General features: G+C 42.4%; 1 protein-coding gene across 1 annotated transcript in view; it reads right to left on the bottom strand.

Annotated features, from left to right (window-relative positions):
- The window catches only part of PNPT1 (polyribonucleotide nucleotidyltransferase 1), a 105,622-nt gene that overhangs the window by 17,246 nt on the left and 62,974 nt on the right, over positions 1-25,402 (bottom strand). Inside the window, exons 14-21 of the mRNA XM_073673349.1 lie at positions 21,132-21,202; positions 14,588-14,624; positions 14,061-14,127; positions 12,945-13,034; positions 9,883-9,936; positions 9,135-9,244; positions 4,326-4,397; positions 4,155-4,218 (exon numbers count right to left, since the gene is read on the bottom strand). Of these exons, the coding sequence (XP_073529450.1) occupies positions 4,155-4,218; positions 4,326-4,397; positions 9,135-9,244; positions 9,883-9,936; positions 12,945-13,034; positions 14,061-14,127; positions 14,588-14,624; positions 21,132-21,202 (565 nt within the window). The remainder of the gene's footprint in view (positions 1-4,154; positions 4,219-4,325; positions 4,398-9,134; positions 9,245-9,882; positions 9,937-12,944; positions 13,035-14,060; positions 14,128-14,587; positions 14,625-21,131; positions 21,203-25,402) is intronic.

Genomic DNA, 25,402 nt, shown 5'->3' with positions numbered 1-25,402 from the left:
TGAGGATAAGTTTATGCGAGTCACCAGCCTCAGAAATCGCAGGTTAACAGCAGCTCAGATTAGAGACCAGGTCAATGCCACACAGAGTTCTAGCAGCAGACACATCTCTACAACAACTGTTAAGAGGAGACTTTGTGCAGCAGGCCTTCATGGTAAAATAGCTGCTAGGAAACCACTGCTAAGGGACAGGCAACAAGCAGAAGAGACTTGTTTGGGCTAAAGAACACAAGGAATGGACATTAGACCAGTGGAAATCTGTGCTTTGGTCTGATGAGTCCAAATTTGAGATCTTTGGTTACAGCCACCGTGTCTTTCTGCGACGCAGAAAAGGAAACGGATGGACTCTACATGCCTGGTTCCCACCGTGAAGCATGGAGGAGGAGGTGTGATGGTGTGGGGGTACTTTGCTGGTGACACTGTTGGGGATTTATTCAAAATTGAAGGCATATTGAACAAGCATGGCTACCACAGCATCTTGCAGCAGCATGCTATTCCATCCGGTTTGCGTTTAGTTGGACCATCATTTATTTTTCAACAGGACAATGACCCCAAACACACCTCCAGGCTGTGTAAGGGCTATTTGACCAAGAAGGAGAGTGATGGGGTGCTACGCCAGATGACCTGGCCTCCACAGTCACCAGACCTGAACCCAATCGAGATGGTTTGGGGTGAGCTGGACCGCAGAGTGAAGGCAAAAGGGCCAACAAGTGCTAAGCATCTCTGGGAACTCCTTCAAGATTGTTGGAAGACCATTTCCGGTGACTACCTCTTGAAGCTCATCAAGAGAATGCAGAGAGTGTGCAAAGCAGTCATCAAAGCAAAAGGTGGCTACTTTGAAGAACCTAGAATATAAGACATTTTCAGTTGTTTCACACTTTTTTGTTAAGAATATAATTCCACGTGTTAATTCATAGTTTTGATGCCTTCAGTGTGAAAGTACAATTTTCATAGTCATGAAAATACAGAAAAATCTTTAAATGAGAAGGTGTGTCCAAACTTTTGGTCTGTACTGTATATATACAAAAAATTTGGAGGCAGCACTCAAGCATAAAGTGAAAAATCATTGCTTTAATAGCCCATGTGGCGACGTTTCTGTCCCAAACTTCAATAAATATGTATGTATGTATGTATGTATGTATGTATGTATATGTATATATATATGTATGTATATATATATATATATATATATATATATATAAATATATATATAAATATATATATATATATATATATATATATACACACATATATACACACACACAGTACAGACCAAAAGTTTGGACACACCTACTCATTTAAAGATTTTTCTGTATTTTCATTACTATGAAAATTGTACATTCACACTGAATGCATCAAAACTATGAATTAACACATGTGTAATTATATACTTAACAAAAAAGTGTGAAACAACTGAAAATATGTCTTAAATTCTAGGTTCTTCAAAGTAGCCACCTTTTGCTTTGATGACTGCTTTGCACACACTTGTCATTCTCTTGATGAGCTTCAAGAGGTAGTCACCGGAAATGGTTTTCACTTCACAGGTGTGCCCTGTCAGGTTTAATAAGTGGGATTTCTTGCCTTATAAATGGGGTTGGGACCATCAGTTGTGTTGTACAGAAGTCAGGTGGATACACAGCTGACAGTCCTACTGAATAGACTGTTAGAATTTGTATTATGGCAAGGAAAAAGCAGCTAAGTAAAGAAAAACGAGTGGCCATCATTACTTTAAGAAATGAAGGTCAGTCAGTCCGACTAATTGGGCAAACTTTGAAAGTGTCCCCAAGTGCAGTTACAAAAACCATCAAGTGCTACAAAGAAACTGGCTCACATGGGAACTGCCCCAGGAAAGGAAGACCAAGAGTCACCTCTGCTTCTGAGGATAAGTTTATCCGAGTCACCAGCCTCAGAAATCGCAGGTTATTTATTAAAAATTTAAGGCATACTGAACCAGCATGGCTACCACAGCATCTTGCAGCGGCATGCTATTCCATCCGGTTTGAGTTTAGTTGGACCATCAGTTATTTTTCAACAGGACAGTGACCCCAAACACACCTCCAGGCTGTGTAAGGGCTATTTGACCAAGAAGGAGAGTGATGGGGTGCTACGCCAGATGACCTGGCCTCCACAGTCACCAGACCTGAACCCAATCGAGATGGTTTGGGGTGAGCTGGACCGCAGAGTGAAGGCAAAAGGGACAACAAGTGCTAAGCATCTTTGGGAACTCCTTCAAGATTGTTGGAAGACCATTTCCGGTGACTACCTCTTGAAGCTCATCAAGAGAATGCCAAGAGTGTGCAAAGCAGTCATCAAAGCAAAAGGTGGCTACTTTGAAGAACCTAGAATATAAGACATATTTTCAGTTGTTTCACACTTTTTTGTTAAGTATATAATTCCACATGTGTTAATTCATAGTTTTGATGCCTTCAGTGTGAATGCACAATTTTCATAGTCATGAAAATACAGAAAAATCTTTAAATGAGAAGGTGTGTCCAAACTTTTGGTCTGTACTGTATATATATATATATATATATATATATATATATATATATATATATATATATATATATATATATATATATATATATATATATATTCATCATATATACACACAGTACAAGCCAAAAGTTTGGACACACCTTCTTATTTAAAGATTTTTCTGTATTTTCATGACTATGAAAATTGTACATTCACACTGAAGGCATCAAATAATACACAAGACTTTTTTTTTTTTTAATGTGATCGCCATTATTCAGTGAATAACGATGATCACGTGACAGGGGACCATAAAAACCGGCCCTGATCATGTTCTCCACGGTCTCAGTAACCCCGGTAGCTGAGACTCCAGAGATTTTCCGACACTGGGGGGGCGCATTACACTGTTATTCCTCAGCGCGTTAAGCAGTAGCGCTGAGGAATAAGTACCCTTAACTGCCGCGGTGAAAAGGCCTATCACCGGTCATTAAGAGGTTAAGAAGGGCGATGGGCCTATAATTAGCACAGTCTAATAGGTGATTTCCTGATTGTAGAATGAGAGTGATAAAGGAATGAAGCATAGTGGATGGTATCCGTGAACCAGCAAGGAATTCATTAAATAAAGTAGCCAAGTGGGGAGTTAAAGTATTTTCTAATAAACGGGCCCAGGAATGTACCATTAAAGCACCACTCCAGCAGTTTTTTTTCTCCAGAGCTGGCGTGGCGCTTTAAATTTAAGTCCTCCGGTCAAATTCTCACTCTCCAGCGTCTTTACAGTTTTTCGGCACCACTCCGGTCTCCCTGCGCCTGAAATGGCTCTCATAGACTTGCATTGTAAAGTGACCTCTGCGCCGCTCCATCAAACAGTGGAGCAGCCAGCCGGTCCCTTTTTGCCTGAGACGGACGCCGATGAAGGCGACTACAGGTGAGTATGAGACATAGGGCAGGGGAATTACTCCAGTGGTGCAATAAAAAAGCCTGCTACAGCGGTGCTTTAAGAAGATATGTGACCATGTCCGTTATTTCCTCCTGAGCGATCTCTATTGAGGGAGGCTACAGCCTCTGCAGGGAGTGTAGGAAGTTTACACTGTTGGAGGAAGGTTTGGATAGTTTTCCTCTTCCTGTCTTTATTAGTGGATAGGGTATCAGGAAGAGAATAGTTTGGATCTTGGAAGATATTAGCAGTCTTGATAGAATCATACAATGTTGTCCCTTTATTATCCCTAAGGGCATATTTTGAGGACTGGCCTCTTTCCTCTCTGAGTTGCCTCGCCAAAAGCAAATGAGACTAGTTTCCCTTTTCATAAAGTAGGATTTCTTCCATTATGTAAATAGTGATGTCTTTTAGATGTGAGCGGGTATAAACATTGTCTCTAAGAATTCTTTTAGATGGGGCAGTCGCAAGTCTGGCTTCAAAGCCTCTTAAAAAAGCTAATTTTATCAAGCAGTAAATTACAAAAATGCATTTTTTTTTTTTCAAAGCACTGTCCGACAATATCCATCTATGAAGAAGGGACTAGCCCTGTAAAAATAAATATATCATTCAGACACAAATTTATATTAGAAATAATTATTACACACACTATATAGATATTTGGAGCCATGAGAAATGTCAGCGGCATTACTAAACACATGGTTATATTTCCTCTGTGTACAGCATACGGGAAGGCAAACGCACATACCGCTCGCCTGTTGGATAGCTTCCATGACCACTTTTAGCGGTAATCCTGCGATCTTGATGTCTGCCTATCAAAATATTAAAGCAGAAGTATTCTCAAACAGCTTCAAAGAAAAATCTGGTAAAAAGTGAAAAATATTGGAGAAAAACACAAAAATTAAGATAAAAAACTTACTTGTAGAGCAGTTATACCTTTGCTAGTGCCTGCCATCTTAAAATCCATGTCACCAAAGTAATCTTCAATCCCCTGAAAACATGCAAATACAACGGCTTTAAATCCATGTCAGACGAATCATGCAGATCTCAAGGGTGGGTTTAAAGGGAACCTGTCACTAGAAAAAAAATGCTGTTAACCTGCAAATAAGGAGATAATCTGCAGGTTAATAGAGTTACTAACCTGCCTGGTGCCTGCAAGTAGCCGAATGCTGCGGGGAGAAAATTAACTTTATTCCCCCCACAATATTCCGGTTTCAGTGATGGGGGTGGCGCTGGTTCAGTCACCACTCTGAGAATATAACCGACACTCCTGCATTTTTCAGAAAATTACATCTTGTGTGCTTCGGGGTGGGACATGCGGGCAGGGTCCTCTTCTCCTTCCCCGAGAACAGATGTCAGTCAGTGCCGGGGCCGTGGTTAGAGCCACCGCTCTATATTCTCAGAGCGGTCACTGAACCAGCACCGGCGTTGCCCCCGTGACTGAAACTGAATGCTGCCAGGGTAATAAAGTTCAATGACCTGCCTCCTTTTTAAAATTCAGAGCCACTGCCGCCATCGTGTGGGCGGCACGTGCGCAGTGGGAGCCGGCGTCCTATGGGCAGGACTTCAATAAAACGATGCCGGAGGAAGCACAAGGTCAGACTGAGATTTCAGCTCTGAACTCTAGCGCCATTTTATTTAAGTCCTGCCTACAGGACGCTGGCTCCCACTGCACTCGCACTGCCCACACAATGATGGCGGCGGCACCGAATAATCAGTGACCTGCAGAAAAAAACAGAAGAGACAAGTGTGAACAGGGAAGAAGGAGAAAAGGACCCAGCCACCACATCCTGCCACAAAGCACACAAGACGTCCTTTTCTGATACCTTCATAAGGTGAGTAGTAAACAACCACTCAGCGGATCCCTTCACATCAGGTATCAGATTAATCAGTATCACAGCACCATTATAGTCATGCTTTTAGTTTATAGGGCTAAATCCTGATGACAGGTTTCCTTTAAGAAAGACCAAGATGTGCTTTGTTTTTTTCTACTCCCTGCAGCCCCACCTGATTGCCACATCACACTCTGCACTTCATATATACATCTGTACTTACTTCCATGCACTTCAAACCTATTTTCTTCTCACATTTCACTCTCCTCCTTTCTTCTCTACACTCTATCAATCCCTGATGCATCAGCACAACATCCAATGACCCGAGAGAGCCAGGGATGACTGTGATTATCCTCTTCTCTATATTACCCCACATGAGCTAATAGATCAGTACACAGTGAGGGAGGCTAAACTGTGATCTTCAACATTATTACTGAGTGACATTAGATGTGTAATCATCATCATTAACTGCGATATATGTTCCCTCACCAAACCACTGTGGAAACAGTGTGTGGTACATAACATGCAATTGCATCATAGGTAGCTCTGATAACTGAAATAGTGACCCCATGCAAAGAACAAACTCCTCAGTCACTTGAAGACATATGGGGATTTTAAACAAAAATTTCTAAATTACATTAACGCCACTTTATTACTTATCTTTTTTTCCCCCCTTAAGCAGTGGCTTATAATTCAATTTATGCAGAACTAGTTGAGAGGTTTTGTGCATAGCATCAAGGATTTAGTGTAATTTGACACAACTGTATACTCTAAAAAAAATATAAAATAATAAAATTGCATGCACAACACAGATTTATATCACAGAAGTCAGTACAGTTACTATTGTGAATACATGCTATACTTCAGCGTAGCTTTAGTATTTATTATATATATATATATATATATATATATATATATATATATATATATATATATATATACACACACACATACATACATACATACATACAGTACAGACCAAAAGTTTGGACACACCTTCTCATTTAAAGATTTTTCTGTATTTTCATGACTTTGAAAATTGTACATTCACACTGAAGGCATCAAAACTATGAATTAACACATGTGGAATTATATACTTAACAAAAAAGAAAAAAGTGTGAAATAACTGAAAATATGTCTTATATTCTAGGTTCTTCAAAGTAGCCACCATTTGCTTTGATGACTGCTTTGCACACTCTTGGCATTCTCTTGATGAGCTTCAAGAGGTAGTCACCGGAAATGGTCTTCCAACAATCTTGAAGGAGTTCCCAGAGATGCTTAGCACTTGTTGGCCCTTTTGCCTTCACTCTGCGGTCCAGCACACCCCAAACCATCTCGATTGGGTTCAGGTCTGGTGACTGTGGAGGCCAGGTCATCTGGCGTAGCACCCCAACACTCTCCCTTCTTGGTCAAATAGCCCTTACACAGCCTGGAGGTGTGTTTGGGGTCATTGTCCTGTTGAGAAATAAATGATGGTCCAACTAAATGCAAACCGGATGGAATAGCATGCTGCTGCAAGATGCTGTGGTAGCCATGCTGGTTCAGTATGCCTTCAATTTTGAATAAATTCCCAACAGTGTCACCAGCAAAGCCCCCCCCCCACACCATCACACCTCCTCCTCCATGCTTCACGGTGGGAACCAGGCATGTAGAGTCCATCCGTTCACCTTTTCTGCGTCGCACAAAGACACGGTGGTTGGAACCAAAGAACTCAAATTTGGACTCATCAGACCAAAGCACAGATTTCCACTGGTCCAATGTCCATTCCTTGTGTTCTTTAGCCCAAACAAGTCTCTTCTGCTTGTTGCCTGTCCTTAGCAGTGGTTTCCTAGCAGCTATTTTACCATGAAGGCCTGCTGCACAAAGTCTCCTCTTATCAGTTGTTGTAGAGATGTGTCTGCTGCTAGAACTCTGTGTGGCATTGACCTGGTCTCTAATCTGAGCTGCTGTTAACCTGCGATTTCTGAGGCTGGTGACTCGGATAAACTTATCCTCAGAAGCAGAGGTGACTCTTGGTCCTCCTTTCCTGGGGCGGTCCTCATGTGAGCCAGTTTCTTTGTAGCGCTTGATGGTTTTTGCAACTGCACTTGGGGACACTTTCAAAGTTTGCCCAATTTTTTGGACTGACTGACCTTCATTTCTTAAAGTAATGATGGCCACTCGTTTTCTTTACTTAGCTGCTTTTTTCTTGCCATAATACAAATTCTAACAGTCTATTCAGTAGGACTATCAGCTGTGTATCCACCTGACTTCTGCACAACACAACTGATGGACCCAATCCCATTTATAAGGCAAGAAATCCCACTTATTAAACCTGACAGGGCACACCTGTGAAGTGAAACCATTTCCGGTGACTACCTCTTGAAGCTCATCAAGAGAATGCCAAGAGTGTGCAAAGCAGTCATCAAAGCAAAAGGTGGCTACTTTGAAGAACCTAGAATATAAGACATATTTTCAGTTGTTTCACACTTTTTTGTTAAGTATATAATTCCACATGTGTTAATTCATAGTTTTGATGCCTTCAGTGTGAACCCCTGTATCGCAGAAATCATACAGCCAGTCAGACGAATGGACAAACCGCTTGTTTTAGCCACTTGACGGCTTTTGAAGCCTGGTTAAAATAAGTGACAAAAGACGAAAACGTATGCAGGGCAATGTTGTTTGTACATTGCTGTGCATTATGTTCTTTCTTCCTGACTTTTTTTAGTGCTTTTCCAGGCGGAATCCACGTTAAAAAGATGTGTGCACATTCCCTGAAACTGCATTGTTTTGGTCAAAGTTTCAGTAAAAATGCAGTTTTGCTACGTGACCACACATCTGCATTTGGAACGGTGTTTTTTTTTAGGTTATGTTATAATTCATGAAAAAAAAGATCAGTTACATGAGAGCCACAAACTGCACCCTGCAAAGCCCATTTACCATATTAGGGTCCGTTGGGTTTCATGGGTCATACTGTAATGAATGGGACCCCTGCACAATACTAGCGGCCTCAGATCTCAGATCAGACAAAAACTACATTTTTTATCAACTTTTGACATGTTCTTGTCACACATCTATATTTTTGGAATAATGGGTGTTCTGAGTCTAAACTTACAAGCAAAACCCTATTAAAAAAATAACATTTATTAGGTAATGCTTAAAATTGTTCATAATGCTTAAAATTGTTCAATCAGAACAAAAGTCTAACATAAGCATTTGCATAAATGAAGTTGCAGAAGCGTTCAGCTGATCCTTGCATCATGTGCCGTATGTTGCATAGACTCATTTTATCATTTATTGTTGAGTGGAGAAAAATCCAGAAATTTCTTGATAGTTGGCAAAAATTGGGAAATTCTTTGCAGTGACAGTAAAAACAAAAAAAATAAAAAATTCTAAGCATGATTTTTATTTTCTTTTTACACTGCATTATTTTACCTACTATGATTTTACAGATCACAACTAAGGCTGGCTTTGCGGTCTGAGTATTGGTCTGCCTGGGGATCTCCTGACCTGAACGCAATAGTTTCCAATATGTCTATAAAACTGTTGATTCCAGGTCCAGGGCCCCGCGGCCGGTACAGACATTGCATTCCAACACAGAAACTTCAGCCTAAATCTTACTAATGTCTTTGTATCAGTATTCTGGGGTTTAGACATATGTCACGTTTTTTTCTGGACAAAAAAAGATTATATCAGCTGTCTGTGATTTTTGGATAAATCTAGTTGGCAAAATGGCCACATGCAGCAGAGCGGTCAGTCAGGGTTCAGGGACGTGATAACTCCGGTGACTGCTCCAGTGAACCTGCCCAACATGATTTTACCACCATTTATGTCTAGGTACTTTTCACAAATGTTGTGGGGTCAAGAATATTCTCTAGTTTGCTTTCAGCTACTGTAGCACAAGAAACTGTACTCACTAGTATATCAGTCAGTATGCGATAATCTTCTATTTCCCCGGGTTTTTCTTGACCGTATTTTGTAACTAAGCCAACTGCAACACCGGCAACAGGAGCAGAAATAGGAACGCCTAGAAAATACAGCATAATTCACATAACCGCCCTCTAATGACAAACCGTCCACATTATAGGCTGTGGCCTGGTTCATTCACTGCAGTACAGATAAAATATATGTAATTGTAACAAATAAATACAATACAGGGGTGCTATAGAAAAAAGAGACAAGTCATCAAAGCGCTAAGTGAATGCTCATTACAACAGCTAAGCCAGTCCCCTTCTTTGTCATAGTCAACGAGTAGACTGAAGGGTTAAGGCTTAAAATGGTTTTCTATTAATCTGTTTATTGAGAAGGCTAAAAACAACAACAAAAAAAAAACACCGGTTCTTAGTTGCAGTGGTGACGTAACCACTTTAACCTAATACTAGACTAAATAATATGGCATCACCGCTGAACTCAGTGATTGACTGCAGCGGTGACATGCAGTGTAGTTATGACATCACTGCTGCAGCCTTGCAACAAAAACTGGGGGTTGGAGGGACAAAACTTGGTGAATTAAAGCTATATTTGTTAACTTTAACCTCAACAAGCCTCATCAGTATAAAAACAAAAAAATCCCAAAACACAGATTTTTGGAAAACCCCTTAAACTATTGAAATGAGTAGTCTCACACTGCTCTGCTGAAGACATGATCTTAACACGCTTTAATACCTGCATCCATTAAAGCCAAGGAGCCGCCACAAGCAGAAGCCATGGATGAGGAGCCTAGGAAATAAAAAAAAAAAAAGTTTAGAGTCTGCAAATAGTTGGAGCTGCTTGTAAAGCTGTAGCATCAGTATTTCATTTGTAAGATATTGAGGCATTTATCAGCTCGCAGAAATCCATGCACATACTACTAAAACAATCACACTCAGAAGTATGGAACAGTGTGTGAACTGCTCCTTAATTACTTCTCTCCTGCACCCAACACTGGTTAGCTCAAAAATGAGCAGAGAAGCGAAGAGAGTCCGCAGGTGTACAGGTCGTGGGCAAATCTTCCTAATGGAGAAACGTCAGCACTGCAGCGTCCATCTAACTTTTTACTATAAAACATCCTGTTTCTCAATACTAGTCATTTGTCCCTAGTTTTTTTTATATATTTATATATAGAGACATAATATAGAATGTTTACAAGGATATTATAACACTGCCATATCTGGAAGCATGATAACATTTATACTCAAGCTACAACGTGTTAGAGTCTGGCCCTGCATCTTATGATATATAACCGAGGCCCACCAGAACAGGCCGTAAACAGATATCTATCTTAATGAAGGGTACACACCTACTCTGGTCATCATACATCTAATCTGTTTATCGGTTTGCCAGATATTTTGACGACGCTAGTGGTGAAATGTATATGGAGATATCAGGCCGATCACACATTATTGTGAGTTCAGTAGCTACACACATTATTACACCTACTCTATTGGACAAAAGTATTGGGAAACAACCACATTACAAATACAGGAGCTTTTATCACCACCCATTCTAAACACATAGGCATATCACAAAGAGCCCATCACGCTGTGCTTTGTGGGAAGCTGTGGGCCCATCAAGGTGTGCTTTGTGGGAAGCTGTGGGCCCATCACGCTGTGCTTTGTGGGAAGCTGTGGGCCCATCACGCTGTGCTTTGTGGGAAGCTGTGGGCCCATCACGCTGTGCTTTGTGGGAAGCTGTGGGCCCATCACGCTGTGCTTTGTGGGAAGCTGTGGGCCCATCACGCTGTGCTTTGTGGGAAGCTGTGGGCCCATCACGCTGTGCTTTGTGGGAAGCTGTGGGCCCATCACGCTGTGCTTCGTGGGAAGCTGTGGGCCCATCACGCTGTGCTTCGTGGGAAGCTGTGGGCCCATCACGCTGTGCTTCGTGGGAAGCTGTGGGCCCATCACCCTGTGCTTCGTGGGAAGCTGTGGGCCCATCACCCTGTGCTTTGTGGGAAGCTGTGGGCCCATCACCCTGTGCTTTGTGGGAAGCTGTGGGCCCATCACCCTGTGCTTTGTGGGAAGCTGTGGGCCCATCACCCTGTGCTTTGTGGGAAGCTGTGGGCCCATCACCCTGTGCTTTGTGGGAAGCTGTGGGCCCATCACACTGTGCTTTGTGGGAAGCTGTGGGCCCATCACACTGTGCTTTGTGGGAAGCTGTGGGCCCATCATACTGTGCTTTGTGGGAAGCTGTGGGCCCATCATACTGTGCTTTGTGGGAAGCTGTGGGCCCTTCATACTGAGCTTTGTGGGAAGCTGTGGGCCCATCATACTGTGCTTTGTGGGAAGCTGTGGGCCCATCATACTGTGCTTTGTGGGAAGCTGTGGGCCCATCATACTGTGCTTTGTGGGAAGCTGTGGGCCCTTCATACTGAGCTTTGGGGGAAGCTGTGGGCCCATCATACTGTGCTTTGTGGGAAGCTGTGGGCCCTTCATACTGTGCTTTGTGGGAAGCTGTGGGCCCATCGTACTGTGTGTAGAAGAGATGTACTTGGGAGGACTCAGGACATTATTAAATGTTAAGTGATCACTTATTGTTATGGGGCACTCAGGGTATTGTGCCTTTCACAGGTGCGCATTGGGCATTATTACTTTCTAGGGAACTTGCACAGGGCATTAATATTTTCTAGTGGGACAATTTTACCATCTAGAGAGCACAAAACAGGTATTTTACTTTGCAAAGGGCACAGTGGTGGGCATTATTATGTGGGGCATTAAGAGGAGCACTGTTATTGTACAAAACAGCAGGTCCACTAGTAGGGAAACATACAGCAGCGGCTCAGCATTGGGTTGAGTAGTTTGTGCAGGTTGGGAATAGATGAAATGAAATGTGAGAAGTCAATTGTGTCTTTGTTGTAAACGAGTCATGGCTGGAAGAAGTTGTCATATCAGTCTAGGACAGATGGAAAAGTGAATGACTCCTCCAGAAAATACATCAGCTGTAAGACCCTTTCTATAAATGTACTGTATTCTCTTACATGTTCTACCACTATACAGTCACCATATGGCGGTATTATTGGTGTTGGTCCTTGTATAGGGAATGATTTTCAGTAAACACCCCCTCCCCAACACTTCCCAAGTTAACCCCCCCAGCTATGACTCTGGATGAAGTAAAGATTTCTCTTCACTGGAACTATGGGTCGCAAGTCGATCCCTGAAAAAACATGCTTGTATCATTATCCCTCCTCCACCAAACTTTACAGCTGGCACATTGCAGCCAGGTATATAATGTTCTCCTGGCATTCACCAATCCCAGGCTCATCCATCAGATGACAGATAGAAAAGTGCGATTGTCACTACACAGAACACATGGTCACTGACCCAGAGGCCAGTGATGACTGCTTTACACCACTCCATCTGACAGTAGGTATTGTGCTTGGTGAAGTAAGGCTTGCATGCATGCATGGCATGGCAACCCATGCCATGAAGCTCCCGGCGCTTTGAAGTGATATTAATACCAGAAGAGGTCTCTGCAGTCGTTGAGTCAGTTGGTGACTTTTCAGCGTTCCTACACTGTGACATTATGTGGTTGGTCACTTTGTGGCCGAGTTGCTGTGGGGCAGGATGTAGGAGCACAAAAGGGCTAGAAAGTTATTAATATGCTGAAAGTAGGGGAATAACAAATGTGTGTCTTGTACATGTAAAGTAAAGTGGCCCAGAAACTGCTGCTTTATTACTCTCTTGGGAAAGTCACAAGTATGAACAAGGAGGATTTAGAATACAGTAGTTTGGCATCTCACATATTTTGCTTACCATTGGACTCCAATACTTCTGCAGTCACTCGTATTGTGAAGGGAAAATCTTTAGGTATTATTGGCCTTAAGGCTTTCTCTGCTAAAGCACCTACAAAGAAAACGCAGAAATAATTCACAGAGTAGGAAAGCATCTGATGGACACATGGTCGGCCAATACAGGGAAAAATGGAAAAGGAATCTCAGAACGATCTACCCCGAAACTGTTTATATGCTTATATTGCTCTCTGAAAGCAACAGTTTGCATCAGCAAAGGTATGGATGATATCTTTCAGAGAGGGACATGACCATATGAACGTTTTGGAGGAAGGGTGATGGTTTTAACAGGTTCCCTTTAAATGAGCACTCCCATTAAAGATTTTATTCTCTTATTACAGTCAAATTACACAGCTCTGTGTACTTACAATTGCTCATTTTGCCTTTCTACCCAGCTAATTCTTCTCTTTTCCATTAGGTCTACGATATCACATGATTAAAAACTGACTAGCTGAATCCTTCTAAGCTCTATGTAGAAACAGGAGGTCAGTTCTCCCTGTATGACTCACAAGTCACTGCAAAAGTCCCTGGCAGGGGGAGGAGGGAGCAGCTGGGTCAGGAGTTGAAGAGGGGAATGATTTCTGCAGGGACAAGGGACGTCCTGTTTCAACATAGAGAAAAGAAAAGAATAAGCTGGGTAGAAGGGCAAAATGAGCAATGGCGCTGTATAATATGATGATTGCAATATATTAAGAGGATAAAAACATTGATGGAAGGAGTGCTTCTTTAATTGCTAGATGTAGTGTCACCTGGCAATAAAAGCTGATACAGAAGTTGGACCAGCTTTTAAAGAAACTAAGAGGGTTGTCTTGGTCTGAAAACATCTTAAAAATGTTATTCCCAATACAAAAAGTGATCACTGGGATATGCCGTCACTTCCAGATTAGAAGCAGTCTAACTACAGGGTACACACCCCAACATGACCAGAGCTGCAGTTTTCTGTAAAGGAGGAGGTCGGGAGCAGTACTCTACAGAGGAAAAGTGGTGGCAAAGCTGAAGATGAGCTGTGCCCCCTAACGTCTGGACACCCCCTCGCAAGATTAATTTTCATGCCAATCTGTTGATATGAGACTTTACTCACCATGACCAAGTTCTCTCCTGTTCATTCCCATCACCTTGCCAATCTCATTCGTAGCATATGGGGGAAACTGGAAAGTACAAGCAATAAGACGTCAGAAGTTACAGAATACCCTGACGGGGTCAAAACCTGCTGCGCAGAGACCTTCATGTCTAATGCAGATTTTGTAACTAAATTCTGTCAAAAATCGGCAGACAATTTGCAGTTTACTCAAATGAATAACATTTTATATGAAGGGGAAAAAAACCCATCTGGAATAATGAACTCGCTGAGTGATTTACCATGGACAGCATGAAACGGATTAGCCCGCAATCAATGACAATGGGGCAAATATCCAAGTTTCAGCCTTGGATTTCTACAGCCGATGCCATGAGACATCTACGCCTGCCATAGTCTATGGGAAATCCGATACAAGTGAGGGATGACAATCTCTGTACATCTCTATGGAATAGGTTTACCCTATATAAGAAATAATGGACCTTACTATGGCAGATTAGACTGCTTGCTGTGCACAGTGTAAGGCGCCTTACCTCGTAATGCAGCATAAAGTTCTTGTCTTTTACACCACTATAAAAATAAAAATGAAGCACATTTAAAAGGGGAAAAAATAAATTGCATTTCTGGGTTATTACATTAGATTTTTGTACATGAGCGAGCGGTGCGTTATCCTATGTACAAGGCACAGTGATTGTAATGTCGCCTGTACGCGCTCACCCACCCACTCCATCGCCAGCAATTACTAACCCCTCTACATCAGTAACATCGCAATTTAAATGTCAAACGTGTGACGACAAGACGTGTCAGCGTGTGCCGCTATCCAGCACCATCTCCTCATACATCATCAGTCCTACTGCACAAAGGGAAAAGCTCATCTCGCTGAATTGTATCCAACGTTCAGATAAAATTCATTTTGTGGCTCAATGGCCAAATGCTTCATCTCAGCAGCAAATAGATCAGTCTCTGGCCATACCTTATTATTATTATTTATTATGCTTTGCTTGTATAGCGCCATTATATTCTGCAGCGCTTTACAGACATTATCTTATCTTAAAGGAAAATACCATATACTGACATTTTTTGATTAAAAAATGCTTTGAAAAATAAACAAATCTTAAAAGGAATAGAAGAAAAGTAACAAAAAAAAGAAATGATCATTATAAATAAATTCCTAAAGACCTTTAATTTGCAAATTCCACTTGTTTTGTTTAGGAAGGTAGTCACTAAAGAACTAAAAGGACTACTGTCTTGTTACACTGACGAAAACCAATCCTAGATTGTTATTAGGACGGGTGCCTGTGAGCGTGTGCCGCAGGAAGATCTGCTGCTGTGACCTGCAGATGGTCTGACAGTACGTGCTATGGGTTATCTTCAGGTCACAGCAGCCATTCAGCTCTCAGAATGACGCATTGGGCAGCAGCCTCTTACCACAGCATCTTAGGAGGCTTCATGCCTCCCTTCATGTGTAGGATGATGAAATCCTAATGGATTTTCAGATCTAATAACTGTCTGCATTGATACATTTCAGACGCATAAGCAAAGTTTAATGACCAATGCAATCTTAATGAAAACCCTGTCATCAGTTCATATCCTAAACAAATGACATGTATGTAAAGGTGTTTTAATGCGGAGTAAATCTTTACCTTTATTGTATGCAAATTGCCTCTTCAGAGAAAAAGAGGACTTGTACTCTATAGCGCCACCTATTGGAAGCAGCAATCCTACAAGTCACAATCGACCCTTTAACGAGTCGTGCAATATGACTTAGGATAACTCTCTCCACAAGGAGAAATGTTACCCCTTATTCCTCAGTCCAGAGCCTCTCATCCAGCCAAATCAGTTCTCATGCTTTGCACTGACGAGGGCCAACAGCCCGAAACACCGTGTCTGCAAATTGAGATTCTGATTTGGCTTTTATCCTAAGTCATAAGGCACGACTCGTTAAAAGGTTGATTGTGACTTGTAGGATTGCTGCTTCCAATAGGTGGCTCTATAGAGTTCATGTCCTCTTTTTCTCTGAAGAGGCAATTTGCATATTAAATTTCCCAGAGGAGCATTGCACGGTGAAATAAGCCTCATTACCTTGACATGCCAGAGCTGATGTGTCACTCTCCACAAGGAGAAACGTTACCTTTCTTGTAGAAATCAGTTTTGCAGTTTTAGAAAAATCCATAGATGAAATGGCATGCTAATGAGTTGAAAGTGGGTTGGGGGTGGCCCTGCACTTACAGCTCTGCCTTCCCCCTCCCCCGTCCTATGCCCCTGACTGACAGGTCACTGACACATTAGTGATCTAGAGAAATAAGACAGGAAGCAGATGGGAGAAAGACGCAGAAGAGCTAGAAGTTCATTATCTGCCCACTGCACTTGCACCTCATTATCTTACAACTTCATCTAAAGATTTCTCTAAAAACAGCAAAAAAAAGGTAAAGATTTACTCAGCAATCAAGTGCCCATACATAGATACCATTAGTTTAGGGTATAAAAGTCTAATGACAGCTTCTCATTAATGGCAACCCGTCACCTACAGAAATGTCTATTTACCTGAAAATATGGTGGTTATCTGCGGGCAGATCTGTTTACTCGGCTTACTGGAGCAACAGCAACAGGAAGAAAATGAACTGTTATTCTCCCTGCAGCTGCTTGCTTCCAATCATTAAGGCGGCACAGGAGCTGTTACAGTCACTAAACACACTGAATGCACAAATTTGAAGACATTTGGAAGCTCTGGTTAGATGGTCAAGAATAATTCTGTGTGTGATTTGATATTGCTGGTGGGAGTAGATATCCGATCCGTATTTCTCTGTATAATAATATGTCAAAATATACCTTCCGCTGTCTGATTAGATGGTGTTTTGCTGATAAAAGGGCATTTGGAATAGAAATATTATAATATTTCTATTCCAAATGCAATATATATATATACACACACACACACTTTTTTTCATGTTTTGCACTCTACTATTGTAGGTTACCAATACTCATCTATGACTGTAAGAAATAAAATGTTAGGCATTTCAAAGATTGCCATTTATATCTCTGTTGAAGCAGTATATGGACATTGGGGTTGGATAGTGGTGGAGTTGCATAGGTGGGAGGGCCTTGTTCTGTGTTTAAATATTTGTAATATTTTATTTTTCTGAAGATGCAAAACAAAAATTAATCTGATTTAACCCCTTTACAACCTAAGGTGGTTTGCACTTTAATGACCAGGCCAATTTTTACAATTCTGACCACTGTCCCCTTATGAGGTAATACCTCTGGAACGCTTCAACGGATCCCACTGATTCTGAGATTGTTTTTTCGTGACATTTTGTACTTCATGATAGTGGTAAAATTTGTTCAATATCACTTGCGTTTATTTGTGAAAAAAACAAAAATTTGGCAATTTTCAAAATTTTAATTTTAATGCCCTTAAACCAGAGAGATATGTCATACAAAATAGTTAATAAATATCCGCATCATATTTGAAGTCACTTTGAAGGGTCTTTGTGACAGAAAATACCCAAAAGTGACACCATTCTAAAAACTGCACCCCTCAAGGTGCTCAAAACCACATTCAGAAGTTTATTAACCCTTCAGGTGCTTCACAGGAATTTTTGGAATGAGGAAGAAAAAAAATGAATATTTAACTTTTTTCACAAAAATATTACTTTAGATTCATTTTTTTTTATTTTTCCAGGGGTGACAGGAAAAAATAGACCCCAAAAGTTGTTGTGCACTTTCCCTTGGGCACGCAGATACCTCATATGTGGGGAAAAAACACTGTTTTGGCGCATGGCAGGGTTCGGAAGGGATGGAGCGCCGTTTGACTTTTTGAATGTAAAATTTGCTTGAATAATTAGCGGACGCCATGTTGCGTTTGGAGAGCCCCTGATGTGACTAAACAGTGGAAACCCCCCACAAGTGACACCATTTTGGAAACTAGACCCCTCAGGGAACTTATCTAGATGTGTGTTGAGCACCTTGAACTACCAGGTGCTTCACAGAAGTTTATAATATTGAGCCGTAAAAATAAAATTTTCACATTTTTCCCACAAAAATGTTTTTTTTCAGCCCCCAATTTTGCATTTTCATAAGGGTAACAGGAGAAATTGCACCATACAATTTGTTGTGCAATTTCTCCTGAGTAAGCAGATACCCCATATCTGGGGGAAAACCACTGTTTGGGCATACAGCAGGGTTCGGAAGGGAAGCAGCACCATTTGACTTTTTGAATGTAAAATTTGGTTGAATAATTAGTGGATGTGCCCCTGATGTGCCTAAACAGTGGAAACCCTCCACAAGTGACACCATTTTGGAAACTAGACCCCTCAGGGAACTTATCTAGATGTGCGGTGAGCACCCTAAACCCCCAAGTCCTTTACAGAAGTTTATAACATGGAGCCGTGAAAATAAAAAAAATCAAAACTTTTTCCACAAAAATGTTTTAGCCCCAATTTTTTTATTTTCACAAGGGTAAGAGGAGAAAATGGACCCCAAAAACTGTTGTGCAATTTCTCCTGAGTACGCCAATACCCCATATGTGGGGGAAAATACTGTGTTTGGGAGCACGGCAGAGTTCAGAAAGGAAGGAGCACTGTGTGACTTTTTGAACGCAAAATTGGCTGGAATCGAGAGCGGACGCCATGTCGCGTTTGGAGAGTCCCTGATGTGCCTAAATAGTGGAAACCCCCCACAAGTGACCCCATTTTGCAAACTACACCCCTCAAGGATTTTATCAAGGGGTATAGTGAACATTTTGAACCCAGAGGTACGACACAGAATTTGATAACATTAGGTCATCATATTGAATAAGTTGTCATTAGTCTTGAGCACAAGTGCTCGCTACTTGAGTTTGCATCGGGTACTCAGGTATGCACCATGTATCACGTGTGCTCGAGTGACATGCTTGAGACCCCGCCCGCACGTTTCGCGGTTATTAAGACACCCAAAAAAAACCATGCGGCGATCACTCGTGCATGGCAGGTAATCGCCGCAAGGTTTTTTGCTTGCCGCGAAGCATATGGGGCGGAGACTCGAGCACCCGTGATACTCAATGAATACATGGGCACCCGATGCAAACTCAAGTAGCGAGCACTTGCACTCAACACTAGTTGCCATATCGTCTTTTTTTTACTTTTGAAAAAAATCCCAAACCTAACCCTAGCCCAACCCTAACCCTAGAATTTTTTTTTTTACGCCGTTCCTTGTGCGGTATAAGTGATTAAACGACTTTATTCTTTGGGTCGGTGCGATTACAGCGATACCAGAATCATATCCGGTTTTTATGATTGACAGCTGTCACACACTAAAAGACGCATTTTTTTTTAAATCTAGTTTTTGCATCGCCATATTTTGAGAGCTATAATTTTTCCATATTTTGGTCGACAGTCATGTGACTGCTTGTTTTTTGCGGGATGAGTTGACGTTTTTATTAGTACCATTTTCAGGCACGTGACATTTTTTGATCGCTTTCTATTCCGATTTTTTGGAGGCAGAATAAACAAAAACCAACAATTCAGGAATTGTTTTTTTTTTAATTTTTTTTATGCTGCTCCGCGTGTGGTAAAATTGATAAGGCAGCTTTATTCTTTGGGTCAGTACGTTTACAGCGGTACCACATTTATATAGTTTTTCTATGCTTTGGCGCTTTTACATAAAAGCAATTTCATATAAAAAAAATTTTTGCATCGCTTTATTCTGAGAGCTGTAACCTTTTTATTTTTCGGCTGATGGAGCTGTATGGCGGCTTGTTTTTGGCGGGACGAGATGACGTTTTTAGCGGTACCATTTTCTTTTATATTCGTCTTTTTGATCGCGTGTTATTCCATTTTTTGTTTGGCGGTATAATGATAAAGAATTGCTTTTTGCTTAATTTTTTATTTATTTTTTATACTGTGTTCACTGAAGGGGTTAACTAGTGGGACAATTTTATAGGTCAGGTCGTTCTGGACGTGGCGATACCAAATATGTGCACTTTATTGTTTTTTTTTTCATAATAATATTTATTGATGGGTACATTATATTTTTATTTATGCTGGATTATTATTATTTTTTTTTTTTCCACTTTAACAGTTTTTTTTACTATTATACTTTGTCCCACTATGGGACTTTCACTTTTTTAATTCTGATCGCCTGTATAGCACACGAATGGAGCACCACCCCTGTGCTATACAGGCTGTCATCGCTGCACAGGGAGAAGATAGTTTGGTCATGCACTGCGCATGACCAAACTATCTTACTGCTGTCTGGTGATCCGGATGTTGTCATGACGACATCGGATCGTCATGGCAACATCCGGGAAGCCGCGGCAGACAGCGCTGGAGGCCGGAAGAGGAGGCGAGTATTGCGATCACCTCCCCTTGCGGGGGTTAATGTGCTGGGAGAATGCGGGACAGCTCCCTGCACATAGCACCGGGTGTCAGCTGTGACAATCAGCTGACACCCGGCGGTGATCGCGCCCGCACAGCGTGTGTGCGGGCGCGATCGCAATGACGTATTAATACGTATCAGGCTCTTAAAGCCCAGGGCGCAGATACGTACTAAAACGTCTTGGGCTTTAAAGGGGTTAAAGAAAATAAAAACATTGAATGCACTGTAATCACTCCCGTGTAGTGACTAACATCTATTTGCACCAGCCTGATGACTGGAAGCAAATGGCTGCAGGGAGAATGAAACTTTATTTTCAATGGCTCCAATAAGCCAGCCAAGCATGACTTAAAATATATATTTTACTGGCACGTAACTACTATGTCTGCAATTAAATTGAGTTTCTGGAGGTGAAAAACTCTCTTAAAAAGGGATTGCTTAGTATTACAAAAACATAGCTCCTTTTCTCTACGCACATCAGTGGAACTGTGGGCCCATCATACAGAGCATAGGGCAGCTGTGGGCCCATCATACAGTGCATAGGGGAGCTGTGGGCCCATCATACAGTGCATAGGGGAGCTGTGGGCCCATCATACAGTGCATAGGGGAGCTGTGGGCTGAAATACCAAAACACAACCTGTTGATGCATGTGATGCTGATTTCAGATGTAAGCAGCTATATTTCTCTAAGCCTGTACACCTTCTTATTAGCAAAGCTGGAACATACCTTAACGCTGTAGAAATGTGATCAGCTTTCAGACTGGACTCAATGGAGTCAAAAGTAACAGTAGATAAAACCTGAATAAAGAAAGTAAATGCAGTTTAAGGTTACATATTAACAATATTTACAAGGAATTTTCAACAAATGAGCAATGAAGTTACATGGTGACTATCATTTCAATACATAAATAGCAAAAACTGCAATAAACTAACAAAATTGCAAAGTATTATACTTTCCAAAAATAATTTTTAGCCTGAAAATCATTCCAAAGTTTCTACCACTAAGTGTCGCCTTTCTACCTAACTTTCGTCCGTTGCCTTTTATCCAGTATAATCCGTCTATAGCAGCAAAGAGGAGTTGAGGAATGATGGAAATAACAGAGTTGATAATTATATGCGAGTGATAACTGTAAATATTTAAAAAAAAAAAAAAAAAATCTTGATTTATTGAGTATGAGCACCACGTGCAGCAATCCCTGGACTTACACGCCTTGCGCTGCTAACAATGGAGATTGTTAATGGTAGTCTAAGGCAGAGGTCCCCAACCGCCGGTCCACGGACCAGGACCGGGCCGTTGGGGTTTTTCAGCCGGTCCGCGGGGAGAGGGGGCCCCTCCAGCCTCCAGCAGGGCCGCCATCAGGGCATGACTGCCCTGACTCCAGTATGGGGCACGGCCGGTAGGAGCCCCCTCGGAGCCCCCCTCTTGTGCGTCTCTCTCCTCATGGGGCCCCCGGCCGCATGCTAAGCGCCGGGTCCGGGACCATCTTAGCGCTGCGCTGCTGCGGCAGCACCTTCATGATTCCCCTGACTTCCGGTCATGTGACGGCGCCGTCACATGGCCGGAAGTCAGGAGAACCTGGTGTCAGCGATTTGGACGAGCGCCAGGATTCTGCAGGGATCGCATGGGGGTAAGTATAACAAGTTTTATTTTTTTTTAAATACAATTAACTAGGAGTGGGGGGAATGGGAGATGCACATGGGGGGAGGGGAGAGATGAGAGATGCACATGGGGGGGAGGGGAGAGATGAGAGATGCACATGGGGGAGGGGAGAGATGAGAGATCCACATGGGGGGGAGGGGAGAGATGAGAGATGCACATGGGGGAGGGGAGAGATGAGAGATCCACATGGGGGGGAGGGGAGAGATGAGAGATGCACATGGGAGGGAGGGGAGAGATGTGAGATGCACATGGGGGGAGGGGAGAGATGAGAGATGCACATGGGAGGGAGGGGAGAGATGAGAGATGCACATGGGGGGAGGGGAGAGATGAGAGATGCACATGGGAGGGAGGGGAGAGATGAGAGATGCACGGGGGGGTGAGAGATGCACGGGGAGGTGAGAGATGCACGGGGGGGATGAGAGATGCACGGAGGGGATGAGAGATGCACGGAGGGGATGAGAGATGCACGGGGGGTGGATGAGAGATGCACGGAGGGGGATGAGAGATGCACGGAGGGTGATGAGAGATGCACGGAGGGTGATGAGAGATGCACGGAGGGGGATGAGAGATGCACGGAGGGGGATGAGAGATGCACGGAGGGGGATGAGAGATGCACGGAGGGGGATGAGAGATGCACGGAGGGGGATGAGAGATGCACGGAGGGGGATGAGAGATGCACGGAGGGGGATGAGAGATGCACGGAGGGGGATGAGAGATGCACGGAGGGGGATGAGAGATGCACGGAGGGGGATGAGAGATGCACGGGGGTGAGAGATGCACATGGGGGGGTTATGTTTACATAACTTTGTTGCCTTATGAAGGGCGGGGGGGGCCCCCAAAAATTTCTTGCACAGGGGCCCACTACAGTCTGTGTCCGCCCCTGGGATGAAGTAAATGCAGCTGAACAGCAGCTGTCAGGACAGCTGCCCTGTCCTGCTGCAGGGCGTGATGGGGCCTCAGTGATGCGGCTCCTGGCACAGCACATTATGTGGGGCTCCTGGCATAGCTCCTGGCGGGGACCTGGTCTACACTATATGATAAGTATGCACTAAACTCCAAATCCCTCCATTACCCCGCCCCCATATGACCAAAGCCCCGCCCACCCCACCCCCTCCTTGCTGGGCCATGGAAAAATGATCTTGCTTCAAGCCGGTCCCTGGTGCAAAAAAGGTTGGGGACCACTGGTCTAAGGAATGTGCACAATGTGAGAAAAGTCCAGAGATGCTGCAGACCATGGTAACATGTTTAGGCCACCCTGGCTGCTTACAATAGCACCAACAACATGCACCCGGGACTGGTCATGTTGAAAAACATCTCATGGGACACTTTGGTTGTGGAACCAGTGGTATGGCCATTTTCCAAAACAATGCAACGCTGATAGAGAATGGTGGCTGGAACGGAGGAATATCCTCTTCAGCAATTAGTTCAGTTTTTGTCTTGGACGCAATGATAGCTGGAGATTGGTCTAGAGACAACAAGGGCAACGCCATGAAGAGGCCTTCACGCCAGACCCACTCCCGGGAATATGGAGTGGGTGGCATAATGTACAGTAGCCTGACCCCTTTAGTCTTCATTCCAGGTACAATAACAGATCAGCGTTACATTGATGTGGTTGTGGAACCAAGTCTTACAGCCATTTCTACAACGTGTCCAAGAAGCCATTTTTCTACACGACAACGTCAGGCTCCATGTTGCCTGCACTACTGAGAGAAGCCTACGTGGCTTAAACATGCTACCACAGCCTGCAGCATCATAGGACTCGTCTCCCATCAAGCACATTTTTTTTTTTAATTCTTTTTATTGAAAAATTCCACAGGATAATGGTTACAGATACTGTCATAATATAAGGTCAGGGTAATCCAAACATTAACCATTCTCAGTTTAATACAATTACCATCACATTCTCAATAATCACAGTAAACAGTTAGAAGAAAGAAAAAGAAACGAAAACAAATAGCTTGAAACATAAGCTTCATTGTGGAGCACTGCACTCTTTACTAAACCGGCCCATTCCTTATCAGAATTCAGTACATATATCAATTACAGTTGCAATAGAGGTCCACTCTTACAGCCCATATTATATATATATATCATTTCTCATTTCCCATGCACTCAAAAGGGCATACATCAGGACTCATAACGTGAGATTAGCGAGGTCATGGCACAAGGGGACAAGTGTATTAAGGGCGAGTTACACCATCTTTCCCATATCCTTTGGAATTTCTGGGGACATCCCCTATTCCTATATACTATATTTTCATACGGTATTGTATCATTCACTAGTTTTTTTCATTGGTTGATAGTAGGAGATTTCCCTCCCATCCATCTTACTGCTATCGCTTTCCTTGCCATAAATATAACCTCCCGAAGGAATATCCGATCATAGTGTGTCCGTATTTTCTAGTCCACAACACCTAAGACACATAACTCTGGACTACATTCAATTGGCATCCCAATTATTCGTTCTAGTGTAGTTATCACTTCACCCAATATCTTCGTATTATCCCACAATTCCAAATAAGATGCCAGAAATCCACTCCTGATTCCCCACATCTGTGGCATTCATCAGATGGCATTCTACGAAATCTATACATTCTCACTGAGGTCAGGTAAGATTGATGGAGTATATACAACCGCTGGCAAAAATTACGGAATCACCGGGCTCGGAGGATGTTCATTTAGTTGTTTAATGTTGTTGAAAAAAAGCAGATCACAGACATGGCACAAAACTAAAGTCATTTCAAATGGCAACTTTAGGGCTTTAAGAAACACAAAGAAATCAAGATTAAAAATGTGGTACTCAGTAAGGGTAATTTTTTTTTCAGACCAAGCAGAAGGAAAAAATTATGGAATCATGAAAAACAAACACACAAAAGAACACTCCAATACACCACTAGTATTTTGTTGCACCACCTCTGCCTTTAATAACAGCTTGCAGTCTCTGAGGCATGGACTTAATGAGTGACAAACAGTACTCTTCATCAATCTGGTTCCAACTTTCTCTGATTGCTGTTGCCAGATCAGCTTTGCAGGTTGAAGCCTTGTCATGGATGATTTACTTCAACTTCCACCAAAGATTTTCAATTGGATTAAGATCCGGACTATTTGCAGGCCATGACATTGACCTTATGTGTCCTCTTTCAAGGAATGTTTTCACAGTTTTTGCTCTATGGCAGGATGCATTATCATCTTGAAAAATGAGGTCATTATCTCCAAACATCCTTTCAATTAATGGAATAAGAAAACAGTCCAAAATATCAATGTAAACTTGGGCATTTATTGAAGATGTAATGACAGCCATCTCCCCAGTGCCTTTACCTGACATGCAGCCCCATATC

The sequence above is a fragment of the Phyllobates terribilis genome, unplaced genomic scaffold (assembly GCF_046119375.1).
Source record: "Phyllobates terribilis strain yellow unplaced genomic scaffold, ASM4611937v1 Scaffold_3__8_contigs__length_932513732, whole genome shotgun sequence".
NCBI classification, from domain to species: domain Eukaryota; kingdom Metazoa; phylum Chordata; class Amphibia; order Anura; family Dendrobatidae; genus Phyllobates; species Phyllobates terribilis.
The sequence above is the reverse complement of the archived record's forward strand: the minus strand, read 5'-3'. Positions and strand labels throughout refer to the sequence as shown.